Source organism: Octopus bimaculoides, chromosome 24, assembly GCF_046866305.1.
Source record: "Octopus bimaculoides isolate indiv1 chromosome 24, ASM4686630v1, whole genome shotgun sequence".
Classification (NCBI taxonomy): domain Eukaryota; kingdom Metazoa; phylum Mollusca; class Cephalopoda; order Octopoda; family Octopodidae; genus Octopus; species Octopus bimaculoides.
The window spans coordinates 14,721,257-14,741,256 of NC_142951.1; the positions used below are offsets into that span (position 1 = coordinate 14,721,257).

The 20,000-nt window shown below is 35.6% G+C and overlaps 1 protein-coding gene across 1 annotated transcript in view; it reads left to right on the forward strand.

Annotated features, from left to right (window-relative positions):
- The first annotated feature begins 2,965 nt into the window (after nucleotides 1-2,965).
- Nucleotides 2,966-20,000, forward strand: part of LOC149131204 (chitin-binding domain protein cbd-1-like) — a 21,250-nt gene continuing 4,215 nt past the window's right edge. The window contains exons 1-2 of the mRNA XM_089341114.1: nucleotides 2,966-3,056; nucleotides 12,291-12,405. Coding sequence (XP_089197240.1) covers nucleotides 12,372-12,405 — 34 coding nt within the window. The 5' untranslated portion in view covers nucleotides 2,966-3,056; nucleotides 12,291-12,371. The remainder of the gene's footprint in view (nucleotides 3,057-12,290; nucleotides 12,406-20,000) is intronic.

Below are 20,000 nucleotides of genomic sequence, written 5' to 3' on the forward strand. Positions count from 1 at the left end.
AACTATTCAATGCCTTCTAATGACTACTTACAGTTATGTCAACAGAAACAATGCCCACTTTCCAAAACAATAAAACTCGACCACTTATCTCAGAAATATTAAACCACTCTTTGGTCGTAGTGAGCCACGAAATCCTTGAGTGGATCCTGTTCCTAGAATCTGGAATTTCAAAGGAGGCCCCTTAACGTGATTCTGCATCCTGCTTGAAATGGCTGAGAAATTTCCCATTATATCATATTCTGTCTGTGTATCTGTTCATCTATTTATTTATTTCTCTCTCTCCCTCCCCCAGCTCACTCTCTCTCCTTCTCTTTCTCTCTCTCTGTATATATATATATATATATATATATATATGCATGTGTGTATGTACAAAATTTGCCTCACGTCACACCTTATCTATCTATCTATCTATCTATCTATCTATCTATCTATCTATCTATCTATCTATCTCTTTCTCTCTTTATATATAAATATATATATAGCAACACACACACACACACACACACACACACACACACACACACACTACAAACTTATTAATAAAGCTGCAAAGACATCAGAAAAACTGTTAATCAAATTTTCGCGTTCCCATTCGTCGGACAGTTTTATACATACATACATACATACATACATGCATGCATGCATGCATATATATATATATATATATATATATATAAAATATATAGTTTTAGGGAAAATAACCAAGCTCAATTTAATTTTTATTTTTTATAAATTGATTTTAATTGAGTCTTTACCCGTAATTTTGGATTTTGTCCCTAATATTATTATATATATATATATATAATACAAAGAATAAATATGCATGTATACACACATATATGTACATACTTACATCTACATGTGTATATAGATGCATATCAGGGTACAGGACGTTAGAACAATGAACTACAGACCACGGAACGAACACATAGGAAAACAGATAGCCACTTGGAATTAATCCTTCGTCAGCTGCCGCTATTCTAACTAGACGTTTCGAACATAATCAAATAAAATGCAAGCACACTAAAGGTGGTGCCCCAGCTTGGCCGCAGTCTTTGGCTGAAACCAGTGAAACTAATGCATAATAGGAAGGGCGTCAAATGAGGAGATACCAACTCTCTCTCTCTCTCTCTCTCTTTCTCTCTTTCATTCCTTCCTCTCTGTCTCTCTCTGTATACACATATAGTTTACCTTTCCGTTAAGGTTGGATCTACACAGACACATACACAAACACACACACATACACAAACACACACACACACACACACATATATATATATATACACACATATGCACATGCACATATACTTGTATATTCTTATATACACACGCGATATTTCCTATCTTATTTCTCTCTTTTCAGATAACATATAAAAAGAATAACAGTGCTTGTGTGCAGAATCAAGCAGTTTGGCCTCTGACTAATACTGCAATATGAGTAGAGTTTATAATGAGTTTAGTGTATATTGCTGACGAATAAAATACTGTTGAAATTTAATGTTTCATACCGGAATGTTACATAACGTTACATTATAGAAATATCTTTGAGAAATGAAATGTATAACAGTGTAAAAACATAGCTAACACAGGATGTAGATAAACAATTTAAAGGTTATATTAGATTTCATATCATTTTGTGAAAGGAGTAAAAACAAAATGAAGGGAGACTAGAAGGGAGGCAGCCGAGAATATCTTGTTGCATCCGATGAGTTAAATTTGAAAATATCGTTTAAATCATTAAAAGGAATCTAGAAAAATGACAAGATAAACGATATAGTTGATCCTTAGGTGGTTGAGATGATTGCTTTGCATCCACGTGGTTTGACGAATTGGGTTCAGTCTCACTGCACGGCACCCTGGGCAAATATCTGCTACTATGGCTCCCCCGGTCCGATTTATGCCTTGTGAGTGAATATGGTTGATGGAAGCTGTGTGGAAGCCTGTCGGGAATGTAGGGCCGACGCTGGGAAGTGCAGGGCTCAATTAGAGAATTGTCAGTGGGGCCCCTTCCTCTACAAAAGCTGAATATTGATGTGTTATGCTTTATGTAGTAAGTCAGCCTCAGCCAAAAATCGTTGAGAGCTTGAGGCTCCATCATTAGTCACAACGATATACTAAAAGTTCATCATAGTGTCCTCCGCTCGAGCGTGTGCACAGAGCCATCTCTTGGTGCAAGGACCCACTTAGAGAATTGTCAGTGGGGACCCCCTGCTCTACAAGAGCTGAAGATTGATATTTTATGCTTCATGCAGTACTCCAGTCCTAGCCAAAAAGGGTTGAGGGCTTGAGGCTTCACCATTAGTCCCAATGGTTTACTAAAATTCATCATAGCGTCCTCCGCTCGAGCATGCTTAGGAGCAAACACCTTACCAACATACCCACACTTGACCCATAAAGTATTAAAAAATTTCATCGAAATTGGACAAAAGTTGCTGAGATGTGAAGCCTATAGACCAGGTAATTACGATGTCTTTTTTTTGACAGACAACTAGAGTGTGTGTGTATGTATGTATGTATGTGTGTGTGTGTGTGTGTGTGTGTGTGTGTGTGTGTGTGTGTGTGTGTGTGTGTGTGTGTGTGCCTTTACGGTTCTATATTTCTAAAATTAGACACAAGTCACCATTCTGAATTTCCAACATTGATCGTATTGAAAGATTTACCTATTTACCTCAATCCAAACAACTCTTGTATGTTTACCGTGTGACGGTCGTGTTAATTAACAACATTTCTTATAATTATCATATAATCCTTTCATTTGACGTTTTATATAATTTCTCAATAAAATAAAGTCATTTGTTTACGACTTTCTTCAAAACAATTACGCAAAAAATATCCAAAAACAACGATGATTTCATTCGAATATTTGGAATGTTTCGTCACGGTAAATGACCACGTGACGTAGTATGTTGATCAGCTGACCATAAAACAAAGTCACTTGTAAAGAGTGACTGATCGGTCTGCGACAGTCAGTAAGAAAAATTTTGGGAGATTTGTGGTTGAGATTTTTCTCCTACAGAGAACGATTTCGAAACAGCTGGATCCTTGAGAATTTTAAGGTATTTTGTCATATCTTTTACGCTTTATATATATATATATATATATATATATATATATATATATATATATATATATATATATATATATACTCTTTTACTCTTTTACTTGTTTCAGTCATTTGACTGCGGCTATGCTGGAGCACCGCCTTTAGTCGAGCAAATCGACCCCATGACTTATTCTTTGTAAGCCTAGTACTTATTCTATCGGTCTCTTTTGCCGAACCGTTAAGTTACGGGGACATAAACACACCACCATCGGTTGTCAAGCGATGTTGGGGGGACAAACACAGACACACAAACATATACACACATATACATACATACATATATATATATATATATATATATATATATATATATATATATATATATATATATATATATGCATATATACGACAGGCTTCTTTCAGTTTCCGTCTACCAAATCCACTCACAAGGCTTTGGTCGGCCCGAGGCTATAGCAGAAGACACTTGCCCAAGGTGCCACGCAGTGGGACTGAACCCAGAACCATGTGGTTGGTAAGCAGGCTACTTACCACACAGCCACTCCTGCGCCTGTTTAATATACTTGTATCTGACATTTTCACTCATGAGGATTTTGGTGATGAGGTGACACAACCACCGGTGTTTTTATTGAGATACCACCTCTAGAGGCATTGCCGACCAAAGCTAAAGGGGCACCCTCGCCCTCTGAGACAGACTTAACCCCACCAGACTCCAACCTGATATTTCAAGGTATCAAATTGGGCTTTCAGGTACAACACCTTGCTCAAGGTAGTCGTGATTAAAAGTAATCGGATCTATTTCAAAACGGGGGCACCAGTATTTTCTTAACGAAACACTAACGAAACACTTTGAAACTTGGGACACTGGTAGAATGTGTCATATAAAACATCTTTTACTCTTAGTCTTCTTAACAAAAAAACGTACATCGCAAGTTATTCCATGTTAAAGTTGTCGTATTTCTGTAATTTCAACCAATCACTGACGTCTATTCAGCTGAATAGAGTTACTGCTGGGCGGTCATAAAAATGTTATTCCCTGTGACATATTTCATCCGGTTTAATCGTAATTTATACGCATATATCGTTTATATAATAAATTACGCTGTGCGTATCTATGTGTGTAACAATTTTAGAGCTCGGATTCTAGAGTTAGGGTTAGTTTTAGGGTTAGGGGATTAATACGATATACACCGTTACAGCGCTAATTGTTTTCAACTGAATAGACGTCAGTGATTAGTAGAAATTATCGAAATAAGACAATTTTTTACATGAAATAAATTCGAATACAAAATTTTTTTTCTGTTCTATAACACAAAATAGATAAGTATACGAAGTTTGAAAGTCTTTCGGTACCAAAGACACTACATAAAACATAAATGAAAACTGGTGCCCCCGTTTTGAAATAGATCCAAGTAATCTAATTTTCCCAAGTCGACACACCACAACCAGATGAAATTTTATGCCCTACCCAGGGTATATTATTATTAGTATCAATATTATCTGCTTGTATTGTTATTGTCAGTAGCGGTGGTGTTATGTATGTGTTGGCACTCCGTCGCTTACGACGTCGAGGGTTCCAGTTGATCCGATCAACGGAACAGCCTGCTCGTGAAATTAACGTGCAAGTGGCTGAGCACTCCACAGACACGTGTACCCTTAATGTAGTCCTCGGGGATATTCAGCGTGACACAGAGTATGACAAGGCTGACCCTTTGAATTACAGGTACAACAGAAACAGAAACAAGAAGTAAGAGTGAGAGAAAGTTGTGGTGGAAGAGTACAGCAGGGTTCGCCACCATCCCCTGCCGGAACCTCGTGGAGCTTTAGGCGTTTTCGCTCAATAAACACTCACAACGCCCGGTCTGGGAATCGAAACCGCGATCTTATGACCGCGAGTCCGCTGCCCTAACCACAGTAGTGGTGGTAGCACTGTTGTTAACTGCATTGTTCCTTCTGGCGTTGTTATCGTCTTTCATATCATTTTCGTTGTTCTGACTGTTTTTGCTATTTCCCGTAGTCACCGTGACTTTGTCTTCGTAGTTGTTCTTTCTGTGATCGTTGTGGCTGTTGTTGTTGTTTTTTGTCCATGTAGTGACTTGCACTGTGTAGTCATGGTGACACAGCTGTCGTCGTTATTGCATAGAGTACTACTATGGCCGTAGAAAAATGGCCGGACAGTGTATGGCTTTGTGCATGAGTCAGTTTTCAAACGTAATTCTGGAGAATTGAAAAGGCAAATTTACCTTATCTTCGCTTACTCATTTTGTCCCAGCTAAATTTGTCTTATATATGCTCTAAGAAAACGGTGGTAATTTCCTGAAGTAGTGTTCTGAATACGTTATAATATTTTTAATGCATTTTGAGAAGGTCATTTACTTAGCTGATATAATCTTTGTAAGGTAGAGAGAACATTTGTGAAAAATATTTTTTTCTCAGTCATAAATGCAGTAGAAACTCCTCATCGTGTCCCCCCACTCACCATATATATATATATATATATATATATATATATATATATATATATATATATGTAATATAATATAATATAATATATATACATAATATATATGTATGTATATATATATATATATATATATATATATATATATATATATATATATATATATATATATATATATATATATATATATTTATATATATGCATACTGAGCTAAAACTGAGTTAGTGGTAACGTGTCAAATTGACCGTGACTGAGTAAAAGTTGACTTTAAGAACATTGAGGCAGAGTGTGAATGATATATATGTATATATATATATATATACACACACGCGCATACATACATATACATACACACACACACACACACACACACACACACACACACACACACACACACACACACACACACACACACACACACACATATATATATATATTGAGTTGTCCGGAAACGTCGTGCCGATTTATAGTAGCTTACCTTTCGACTTATTTTAGAATATGGTTTAGTCCATAAAATAGGATTTGACTACACTTTGAGCACAGTTTAAGCCTATCTTTTTGTGGAAGAAGGTTTATGTTCCTATAACCTGTGTTAATTCTATAAACCTTTAAAATGAAAGATAAGAAAGCTCATTTTCGGCACTTGATGCTTTTCTTTTTCTGTAAAGGGAAAAATGCCTCACAAGCAACCAAAGAAATATGTGCAGTTTGCGGTGATGTTTCTTTATCCGAAAGAACTGTACGGAAGTGGTTCGCAAGGTCCCGAGCTGGAGATTGTAGCTTTATTGATAAAGAGCGATCAGGCAGACCATCCACTACAGATGATGACGAAATCAAATCATTAATTGAGAATAACCCACAATGCACAACCTGAGAATTGGCAGAAAGCCTCAACCTATCAAAATCCGTCATTCATGAGCATCTGGTAAAGCTTGGGTACACAAATCGCTACGATGTTTGGGTACCACATGAGTTGAGTGAGAAGAACCTTTTGGATCGCATTTCCATCTGTGATTCGCTTTATAAACGGAATGAAAATGCGCCTATTTTAAAGCAAGTTGTGACAGGTGATGAGAAATGGAATATCTACCGAAATGTTCAGAGAAAGCGATCCTGGAGTAAGCGACATGAGCCACCCTTAGCCACCCCAAAAGCGAGTCTTCACCCTAAAAAAGTTTTGCTTTGTGTCTGGTGGGATTGGAAAGGAATTCTGTACTATGAGCTTCTTCCAAGTAACCAGACAATTAATTCTGAGAAATACTGCACACAACTGGACAACTTAAAAGCAGCAATTCAAGAGAAACGTCCAGAATTGGCCAACAGGAAGGGTGCTGTTTCCCAACATGATAATGCAAGACAGCACGCTTCTTTGGGAACCAGACAAAAATTGCTGCAGCTCGGCTGGGATGTGTTATCCCACACTCCATATTCACCAGATATTGCTCCTTCGGATTTCCACTTATTCAGGTCTCTGCAAAACAGTCTTAATGGTAAAAATTTCAATTCATTGGATGACGTAAAAAAGATTCCTTAATGAATTCTTTGTCATGAAACTACCTCAATTCTGGGAAGAGGGTATTTTCAAGTTAAAGGAAAGATGGAGACGCATTGTGCAACAAAATGGTTCATATTTGGTTGATTAAAAATGTAATGGCAATTATTTATTGACCTTTTTCTTTCCTTTACAAATCGGCACAAACTTTCCGGACAACCCAATACATACATACATACATACATACATACATACATACATACATACATATATATATATATATATATATATATATATATATATATATATATATATATACACACATATATACATATATATACACACACACACACACACACACACACACACACATACATATATATATATATATATATATATATATATATATATATATATATATATATATATATATACATACATATATATATATATATACAATATATATGTATATGTATAATATATATATGTATATATGTATGTATGTTTGTATGTATGTTTGTATGTATGTCTCTCTCTCTCTCTCTCTCTCTCTATATATATATATATATATATATATATATATATATACTTATAGGAAATGATTTTGAAAATTTAAAGTAACCTTTCCTCTATTAAGTTTGTTTTTCTGTGTCGATATATTATTTTTTTTTATGACACTTGAAACTGTTGGTAGAGATGAGGAACAAAAGTTGTAAAAGGAAAGGCCGAATGACAACGAAAACACAAACACGAATGAGATAATTGAATAATTGTGGTGACAATTAAATTCGGTAACAAGATCAACGAAACCTCCCTTAATGTTTAATGTCAAACGAAAAACAAACAGGATGATAAAAGTATGGGCCAAACGACATGTAACTGGTCTCCATTTCTGACAAGCACGGCAAACGAGACACGCGCATGCGCTGTTGCTCATTATTTGTTGTTAACTGGATGTTTTATCAACTTACGGAATGTCCATTGATGCTATCTCATATTTACTTTGAATTGTAGTCGTGCATGTATGTACACACACACAAACACACACAGACACACACACACACGTATATCTATCTTAATATGTATGAGTGCATTAGTATGCATGTTTGTATATACAAATGTATATGTTGTATATACTCTTATATATATATATATATATATATATATATATATATATATATATATATATATATATATATATATATATATATATATATGCATGTGTGTGTATGCATATACATATAGATGTATGTGTGTATAGATACATACATACATACATACACACACACGCACACACACACACACACACACACACACATATATATATATATATATATATATATATATATATATATATATATATATGAGCAGAGAGTAATGTAAAAACATTACGAAGGATATATTATAAATAATTAAGATTATTTATGAATATGTCAAAGGCCAACACACAGATATATAGATGTACATATATGAGGGGCTTCTTTCAGTTTCCGCATACAAAATCCACTCGCAAGGTTTTGGTCGGCCCGAGGCTATAATAGAAGGCACATGCCCTAGATGCCACGCAGTGGAACTGAACCCAGAACCATGTGGCTGGAAAGCAAACTTCTCACCACACAGCCATGTCTGCGCCTATTCAATCTGTCAAACTGAACACATACATAGCGTATTGGGTAAATAAGGAAGTTATTTGACTACATAACTGAATGTAAACATTTGCCGGCATATTGCGACACTTGTTACTTAACAGCCCGGTAAATATCACTGTATTTACTGGTGTGAATGCACGAGTTAGCAACAGAGTGGTAGAAGAGCTTTCAACTGCATTCACAATGGAATAAAGACGAGATGAAGGAGAAATAGAACGACGATGAGAATTAAGAAATCAAAGACGAAAGCAAATAAATCATTTAACGAAAGTAAGTCTTCGGTAAATTTTAGAAGAAAGACGTACGTATTATGCCATTTAAAAAATGGTTGTTTGATGTCAGACAAGAGGTTCCAGCCGTGATTGTCACACCGCTTAGGACGTTTGTACGATGACATAATCCAAAAGGACCTTTTCTTCTTTGTCCATTCTTTGAATAATGATAATAATAATAATAATAATAATAATAATAATAATAATAATAATAATAATAATAATAATAATAATAATAATAATAATAACATCGAAAAATACGTTAGGAATGAGAACCCAGGTTCGAAATTTCCCCAAGACACCTGATGAAGGCTGGAGGGTATTTCAGCCGAAACAAACAAGACGAGGACAAATATCCGTCAAGTGTAAATAATGTAAATAATGGAAATAATGGAAATCATAATTGCTTCTAAGGATTTTAGAAGAATGACCAAACTTTTTTCTTCATCTCCAGTCTTGTATATGTGTTTCGCCTGGATGGTTGCTATTTTTAGAAATAAACACAACAGCATCGGTTGTCAAGCAATGACGGGGGGACAAACACAGACAGACATACACACACACACACACACACACACACACACACACACACACACACACACACACACACACACACACAGAGGGTGCGATGGGTAAATCGTCGCCATTTTATATTTTTAATTTCTCACATGCGCATTGTTTGTTATTGATTTTGTCGACTACACAGTATAGTAGCGTCAGTTGGGCACCGTCTGTGAGAAAACAACACCATGACGCAAGAAATTTGGAAATTTTGCAAGAAATTTGGAAATGACATGTTGTACTGATTGGCGTTCATGCCGGACGCTCCAATACGAACATTTCCGAGTGTTTGGCTGTCAGTCTGAGGACATGTACCGAGAGTGATAAAAATCAAACATCCTGTCAACATCCTGGTGTTTGGGGTGATTACTAGTGATAGCGATGTTATGCTTCCATTCATCTTCCCACACGGCCTCACACTCAACACCGCGGCATACATTAAATGCCTGCAGGAGGTAGTGCTGCCACGGGTCAAGGGGATGCCTGCTGGAAAACCCTGTGTCTGGTAACAGGACTCTGCAGCATGCCACACAAGCAGGAGAGTCCAGTCATTGCTGTGAGGCAATTTCTGCGACCACCTCAACCCTAACATCTGGCCACCTAACTCCCCAGACTGGAACCTGCTTCATTATTATGTGTGGGGCGCAGTTGAGCGAGAGACCAACAAAACTCCCTGTAACGCCAAAGATGAACTGCAGGCAAGAATTATAGCAGCATTCGTCCAGAAGAGTTGCAGGAGATTCCGAAGTCGTCTGGAGGCTGTGGTTGAAGCCAATGGCGATTTTATTGATTAAATTTACTCTTTAGTATTTCAAGATATTTTTATGCAATGTTCATTAATATATCTGTTAAAATGAGATGTCAGTGTTATTTTCATTTTTGCGTAATTTAGACAACAGTTTATTCACCGCACCCTGTATAAATAAATAAATATATATATATATATATATATATATATATATATATATATATATATATATATATATGTATTTATATATGTGTATATCACAGGTGTGGCTACGTGAATACGTGTAGCCATGGCTATGCGGTAAAAAGCTTGCTTCCCAACCATATGGTTCTGGGTTCAGTCCTACTGTGTGGCACCTTAAGCAAGTGTCTTCTACTATAGCCCTTGACCGACCAAAGCCTTGTTAGTGGATTTGGTATATATATGTATACATATGTATATATAGGCACAGGAGTGACTGTGTGGTAAGTAGCTTGCTTACCAACCACATGGTCCCGGGTTCAGTCCCACTGCGTGGCATCTTGGGCAAGTGTATTCTACTATAGCCTCGGGTTAGCCAAATCCTTGTGAGTGGATTTGGTAGATGGAAACTGAAAGAAGCCCGTCGTATATATGTATATGTGTATATATATATATATATATATATATATATATATATATATATATATATATATATATATATATATATATATATATATATGTGTGTGTGTGTGTGTGTGTGTGTGTGTGTGTGTGTGTGTGTTTGTGTATCTGTGTTTGTCCACCCAGCATCGCTTGACAACCGATGCTGGTGTGTTCACGTCCTCGTAACTTAGCGGTTCGGCAAAAAAGACCGATAGAATAAGTACTAGGCTTACAAAGAATACGTACCGGGGTCGATTTGTTGGACTAAAGGCAGTGCTCCAGCATGGCCGCAGTCAAATAACTGAAACAAGCAAAAGATCAAAAGATATATATTCATGTGTGTGTGTGTGTGTGTGTGTGTGTGTGTGTGTGTGTGTACGTATATGCTTGTATGTACGTGCACATATATTTATATATAAACTAAAGCTGACTAGGGCTTTGTATATGTCTGTATGTTTCTATGTAACTTTCTGTGTATGTATAGCCGCCGGAATGTAAACGAACATGCAGGACATATACAAACACAGCTATCTTACCACAAACACGCACACATACACACATATATACACATGTACATATACACATGTATATATATATACCTACATATAGTTATACATATTTGTATACCCCCATTCACACACATACATACGAACGCACACACATATATGATATTATACACATACACACACACACACACACATGTTTTTTGACTTTTTGACAACTTTCCTGTTTAATTAAATTCACTTTTTTGCTTTTACTTTTTCTCTCACACACATACATACATGTATATATATATATATATATATATATATATATATATATATATATATATATATATATATATATATACATACATACATATATATATATATATATATATATATATATATATATATATATATATATATATATATATATATATATATATATATATATATGTATATATATATATATATATATATATATATATATATATATATATATATATACATATATATGTATATATACATATATATATACACATATATATGTGTGTGTGTGTGTGTATATATATATGCACACACACGTATATATACATATATGCATACACATATACACACATGTATTACATATATATAAACATATATATATATACACACACACACACACATATATATATATATATATATACATAAGTACATAATATGTCTATATATGTATATGTGTATATATATATGTTTATGTATGTGCTTGTGTATATACCTTAATTCTTTCTCCGATCTTGAATTAATTTAAATCGTTCCTTTTTTTGCATCTTGTTTCTTTTTTTTTCTTCTTTTTATTATCTATTTCCTGTTTTCTTCATCCTTCTTTCTTTTTTCTTTCTTTCTTTCTTTATTTGCTCTCTAAATCCTTCCTGACATTTCCAATGTGGTGTCACAGCATTATTTAAAGTCCAGTGGAATCGTCACCTCAAAACTGCACCGTTTCTTAAGTGTAATATTTCAGAGATTCACCATTTCTATGGCACTGTGGCTTCTGATTTCTGCATTTGTGGGTAAGTTTTTGGCCAATCAATTATATCTTTTTCCTCTTATTTAGTTCAGGTCATTATTCGTGATGTCATCGACTTATCAAAAACATCCTAGCTTATGACCATTCAGGTCATTTTTCTCAGAAAGTACAACATACTTGGAGCTACTGTTTTCTACAAAATATCTTCATTAAATTTAAAAAATAGGAATAAAAACATAAAATTTAAAAACAGAATAATGAAATGTGTGTGTATGTTTCTGTGTGTGTGTATATATATATATATATATATATATATATATATATAACGGAGCCGCAAATGCAAAATATAAGTTAGTCTTAGAGTGCACAATGTTCCTGAAGGTCGGCAATGGTCTTCCTCGATCACGAGTGGACGGCCATCATATATATATATATATATATATATATATATATACGACGGGCTTTTTGGAGTTTCCGTTTACCAAATCCACACACGAGGCTTTGGTCGGCATGAGACTAGTACAAGACACTTGTCCAAGGTGCCATGCGGTGATACTGAACCCAGAACCATGAGGTCGGGAAGCAAGCTTCTTACCACACAGCCACGCCTGCGCCTGTATACAACGTTTTTCTGTCTCGAGTGTTGTGCTGTATTCTTCGGCAAGGCTTTCAATTCTTGTTAATACTTCATGTCAAATTAAAGAAATCAATATTTGTATCAGTTATAAAAACACGAGACCTTTTTAAAAAATTTTTCTACTTTTCTTCAAATATGGCGGCCGAATATTTCTTAAAGAGGATTCAGAAGAAACATTAAACAAAAGCAAAAGAAAGCCTTCCTTTGTAGATCTAATTTTAGATTTTCCAGACTTTCCTTAGATCGCCTTCCCATTTGCACTAACATTTTGTAATTTCCTTTGTTCTGTTTATTAAAGAGTGCAAACAAGCGTGGAAAATCCCACAATGCAAACATATAATTACTTCCGGTTTTCTCAACTGAGGCATTTGACGAGATGATCGGGAAGGCAAAAAAAAAAGTGTTACATTTTCTCTCGTGCTTCTTATTATGGTTGGGTGGGAGGTGTCACGGGATTTCAGAAACGCTCCGAAAATTCTCCTCCCCACCTTCTTTTTTTTTTTTCCATTTCTAGTTAATTAGGATAACAGGATCTATTCTTTCCATCCTCCTCTCTGTCTCAAAAATAATGTTGACATACTTTCCTGAAACTTTCAGTGAAAATATTCTATATTTAGCGCCTTTCACAATATTTTTTAGCTGCCATTTTAGAGCAGACGACAGCTCCTTCATTACTTCCATATAGAGTCTTTTCATTTTCTTTTTTAATTTTGTTACAACGAAATAAGTAGTCGGTAAGTATTGACCATATTTGTACAGTCTATGTTGTTATACCCACACTATATCAGTGTCGTCCCTGGAGTATTTCTTAAGTTCTATCCCATTTTTCGTTCCCATTTTATTCTATAGAATCAGTGTATCACCGATGTACTTAGAATGTATCGAAACAGGGTGTGCTGAAATTTAGAATAAAATAAACTCGAGTGACGTTTATAAAATGAATGCCATATGTTTAAATAAAACTATACTGTGTTTATTAATAGTGTAAAACTCAAATGTGTGTACGGTACAAATTACCTCGTTTAAAATAACAAACCTAGTTAACATTATATAGTAAATGAGAAACACAAGTCGACTGAAAAACAAGTACAGAGCCTTTCCATTGCGAGTGAGTTCCGCTCGTCTGTCTAACAGCTCAATGCCGTGTTATGGTTGTATGCTTCTCCATTTCATATTATATCTTCAATGTAATTTTGCGTAGCTGCTCTTCATATCGATTCTAACCATTTCCGCCATGTAATATGGCCTGGAATATTTTGAAGAGACAAAGGTTCTACGTAGTGGTTTAACGGGCTAGAAATCAGTGGTAAATCTCCATCGAGTTATCTTCTGACATTTTAATTTTATTTTAAGAGCAAAGGATGCGTTGTGTATGGATCGCATCAAGCACTGAGTTATTCAGTGTATGGCGATAAGAAGGGCGGCCATGGTTGGAATGTCTTTGATAATAAGTCCGAACAGTCAGGGATGAGGTAGGAATGAACAACAAAACAACAACCTACACTGTGTATATAACTATTAACACGTGTGTGTGTGTGCATATATATATATATATATATATATATATATATATATATATATACATATGTATACACATATATATATCTATCTTTATATATATATATATATATATCTATCTTTTTATATATATATATATATATATATATATATATATATATATATATATACACATATATACACACACATACATATATATATATATATATATTTCGTATATACATAGATTAATATGTGTGTGGGTGTATGCATATATACATTTATGTATATATGCATAGTTACGGGGACCAAGTTACGTCCCCGTAACTTAGTGGTTCGGCAAAAAAGACCGGTAGAATAAACACTAGGCTTACAAAGAATAAAGGCGATGCTCCAGTATGGTTGCAATCAAATGACTGAAACAAGGAAAAGAATAACGCCGGTGTTAAAAGGGGGGTAGCTGATGAAGGAAGATGTTCTCTATGTGGCTTGTGTGTTTTCTGTACTCTGGTTATTATTATTTTCTTGTCTACGTTTTGTTTTCAATGTCCTGTACCCAGATATGCACCTATATATACAGGTAGACGTAGGTATTCACATATCTGTACGTATATATGCATATACTCATTTATTATTTGTTTATATATATATATATATATATATATATATATATATATATATATATATATATATATATATATATGTGTGTGTGTGTGTGTGTGTGTGTGTGTGTGTGTGTGTGTGTGTGTGTGTGTGTGTGTGTGTGTGTGTGTGTGTAACTACGTTCCACCAATGCTACTACTGGTGATATCATCAAATTTTGAATTTATCCACAGATGATATGAACAGTAGTGACATCTAACTTCAAATCTCAGTGTTTGAATATTTCATTTAAATATATATATATATATATATATATATATATATATATATATATATATATATAAGTGGCTACCAGTTATATATATACATATATACATATATATATATATATATATATATATATATATATATATATATATATATATATATAAAGACGCTTCTATTTATCCATCTTTATAAGCAGAAATGTAACAAATGTAAATGCGACAACCATTGTGGCATCTCCCTTTTTACATGTTGCTGGGAGGATCCTTGGAAGGGTTATCTTAAGGAGACTAAATGATTCCCTTGCCAGCTTAGTGTTACCTGAATGTCAGTGTGGATTGTGGGCTGGTAGAGGCATGGGGGATATGATTTCTAGTATATGGCAGCTGCAGGAAACGTCTCGTGAGCACACCCGAAACCTTTTAATCACTTTTGTAGATCTAGCTAAAGCTTTCCATACCACGATCTAGGGATGCTTTTTGGGTTTTCCTTAGAAAGTTAGGTATTCCCGAAAAGATGCTCAATGTCATAATTTCATTCCATCAAAGGATGATGGCTTCTGTTGGATCTAGCGGGGAAATGTTCGATTCATTCACAGTCTAAAATGGAACAAAACAAGGTTGCTTTGTATTTCTCCGTCATGTTGGAAACAGCGTTCGAGGATATTGAAGAAGGAGTAAAAGTCCTAGTGGCAGCCAAAGAGAAAAGATTCAAATCAAGTTATCGAGTAAGTTCCATGGGAAAATTTTAAGGCATTTCTTAAGTATCTTGTCAAGTTTGACCGAAAATGGTACTACAAGAAAATCACATGACGTGTAAAAGTACGTTTTCTGAATCATTTTTGATTGAGAATTAGGCTAGAAAAATGGAATTCGGATTTCGTCATTGAAGGAAGACGGTAGCGGAACGGACTTCCGTTTCAAGTACGAAACTAGTTGTTTATATTTATATTTAAGCTAATTTTTGATGTCAAAAATGGCAGTTAAAAATATTGTTACATGCTCTTTTACTCTTTTACTTATTTCAGTCATTTGACTGCGGCCAAGCTGGAGCGCCGCCTTTATAGTCCACCAAATCGACCCCAGAGCTTATTCTTTGTAAGCCTAGTACTTATTCTATCGGCCTCTTTTGCCGAACCGCTAAGTTACGGGGACGCAAACACACAAACATATACACACACATACATATATATATATACGACGGGCTTCTTTCAGTTACCGTCTACCAAATCCACTCACAAGGCTTTGGTCGGCCCGAGGCTATAGCAGAAGACACTTGCCCAAGGTGCCACGCAGTGAGACTGAACCCGGGACCATGTGGTTGGTAAGCAAGCTACTTACCACACAGCCACTCCTGCGTGCGTACAAATATAAATACAACACAAGCGTACGCACGCATTCGTAAATTTGCATGTAAGCACATATTATTATCGGTGGCCATGACGAAAGAGGTTGTATGGTGGACGAGACTAAAGGGCCTGAAGACAATCCTTTTCTCTTAGGGGCCGGTCCTTGATAAACTTCTTCAAGTTTCACTTTAAAAAGAAAATAAGGATAGAGAGGGAAGCGTTGTCTTTTGCCAGTTTTCTGAACGGTGGATGGAAGTGGCGAGAATGGTGCGGGGGAACGGGCCTGCCTTGAGCATACGCCTGTAGTTGGAAAAAAGGAAAGGAGAAAAGACACCTGCCCCAAAAGTCAGGGCATCCATGGTTTTTATGGGGTTTTTTCCACGGGTAGTCCTCGAACATCTCTTCCCTATTTAATTGTTGAATTTTATATATATATATATATATATATATACATATATATATATATTTTGCCATTATGTTTATCTTGTTTACACGCAAAACCCTCACAACATACACACACACATACACACACGTACACACACACACAATCTTTGTTTTGCCTTGTACTGTCAATAATGATTTTCTTAATGTAAACCCTCTGTTGTTAATAAAGAAATCATCATCATCATTATCATCATCGTCATCATCATCATCATCATCACCACCGCCACCACCACGACTACCACCACCATCATCATCATCATTATTGCTGTTATTATTATCATTGTTATTATTGTTATCATTGTTCTTGTTATTATTGTTGTTGTTGTTGTTGTTGTTGTTGTTGTTATTACAGAGAATGAAATGTTAACGAAAGGAGCGAATTGACAGCGTAAACGCTGTGAACAACGATTATTCGACAATAATTAAGGTGTCATTTAGCACTTAATGACTACTCCAGAGCTAATGAAAACATCACGCCATTTTCAACATTATCGCAATCCTTCTCCTCCTCTTCTTCTTCTTCCTCCTCCTCCTCCTGCTCATCACCATCGTCATCATCATCATCATCATCATCATCATCATCAACATCATATAATTACATCGATTAGTATAACATTCATAGGACTTTTTGTAACAAAACTTACATCAACATCGAAACACACACATAAAGACTTCATCAACACATACGCGCGCGCGCGCACACACACACATACACACACACAAGTAACACACACACACACAAGCAACAAACACACACACACACGCAACACACACACACACGCACACTCACATATACACACATACACACATACACTCATACAAGCATAAGCGAATATCAACATACGAACACACACACACACACCCTCAAGCACGCATGCGCGCGCACACACAGACACATGCCAACACACACACTGACACATACACATACATACACTCACACAGATAGACATAAAACAAATATCAGCATACAAACACACACATACACACACATACACACACACGCACACATGCAATAGACTTAGGGCAGACGTCACTATATTGTGACATCGGCGGGTTTTGAACTCAGAAATTAAAGAGCAGGGATCAATGCTACAAAAGCCTGAAATTTAAGAGGAAGTAGGTAATCGATTACATCGACCCCACTGCTTAATCGATATTTATCTAATCGACCCCGAAACGATGAAAGGTCAAATCGACCCTAGCGGATTTGAACTCAGAACGTAAAGTCAGTCTAAACACCGCTAAGCAAGTCCCATCCACCATAACTGCACGCTTTGTACACTCCGTCGGTTACGACGACGACGAGGGTTCCAGTTGATCCGATCAACGGAACAGCCTGCTCGTGAAATTAACGTTCAAGTGGCTCTGTAGAAAAGCTATGTAGAAAGCTAGGATTTGAACATACTGATAAATGGTATGAACATGAACCTAGTAAAGTACTAGAAAGTAAGACATACAAGATGTTGTGAGACTTTAACATTCAGAGTGACAAAGTAATAGAAGCTAGAGGGCCTGCTTTGGTAGTAGTAGTAGTAGTAGTAGTAGTAGTAGTAGTAGTAGTAGTAGTAGTAGTAGTAGTAGTAGTAGTAGTAGATAAAGAGAATAGAAAATGCCAGATAATTGACTTTACAGTGCGAAATGATGAGAAAATTAATGAGAGGTCTAGAAAAAATAGCAAAGTACTAGGACCTAGCCATTGAAGATCAGAGACTATGGAAAGTACGGGTAGAATGTATTTCAATAGTTATAGGTGCATTGGGGAACTATCCCTAAATATCTGAACAGATGGATAGGGGAAATAGGCGTAAAACCCAGTTTAGTACAGCTGCAGAAGACAGTGTTATTAGGGACAGCTAGGATACTTAGGAGGGGTCTTGGCATCTAAGGTTACTTGCTGTAACCCGATAGGAGGGCTATTGGCATCTAAGGCTACTTGTTCTAGCCCGATGCTAGGATTCTTGTGTCTTTTCCAACAGTCTAATCTGTTGAATGTATATGCATATGAAAATAATAATAATAATAATAATAATAATAATAATAATAATAATAATAATAATAATGATAAAATTTTATGTTTTCTTAAACATTCTAATTTTCTTATGTTTTCTTAAACATTCTCTAGAACATCACTCTGTGCAAAACCAAATATATGGCACCCAAGGCATAACACCAACATGAACTTCTAACTTGTTGTCTCTTGAGGTCTCTGGGTGAGACCTGGAGTCAACTTGTAAAAATACAAAGCCAAAGTCAAACATATGATAATAATAATAATAATAATAATAATTTCTTTATAATAAATAATAGTCTCTGATAACATTTTAAATCTTGTCAGGAGATTAATAAAGAACTGGAATATAGAGTTGAAGTTCTGAGTTCAAATTCTACCGAGGTCGACTTTGTCTTTTCATCATTTTGGGGTCGATAAAATAAGTACCAATTGAACAGTGGGGGAGGGGGGTCAACGTAATCGACTTACCCCCACCCACCCACCCACCCAATTCTCTCAAACTTGCTGGCCACGTGCCAACATTTGAAACCTTTATTATTCTGCTTTTCATCTCATCGGCAAGTTACATCATTCCAGAAAAATTCCGCAAGCGATATTTTGTTGCCTTTTGTGCGGTGGATTTTGATGATGATGATGATGATAATGGTGATGATGATGATGATGATGATGATGATGATGATGATGAGGCTGATGTTGATGATGATGATGATGGTGATGAGGGTGTTGTTGATGATGATGATGATGATGATGACGACAGTGATCCCTCATACTCCGCCGAATCAGAATTCGATACGTTATTAGGTATCGAATGTCGTAAGGAAAAGTAGTGGGGTC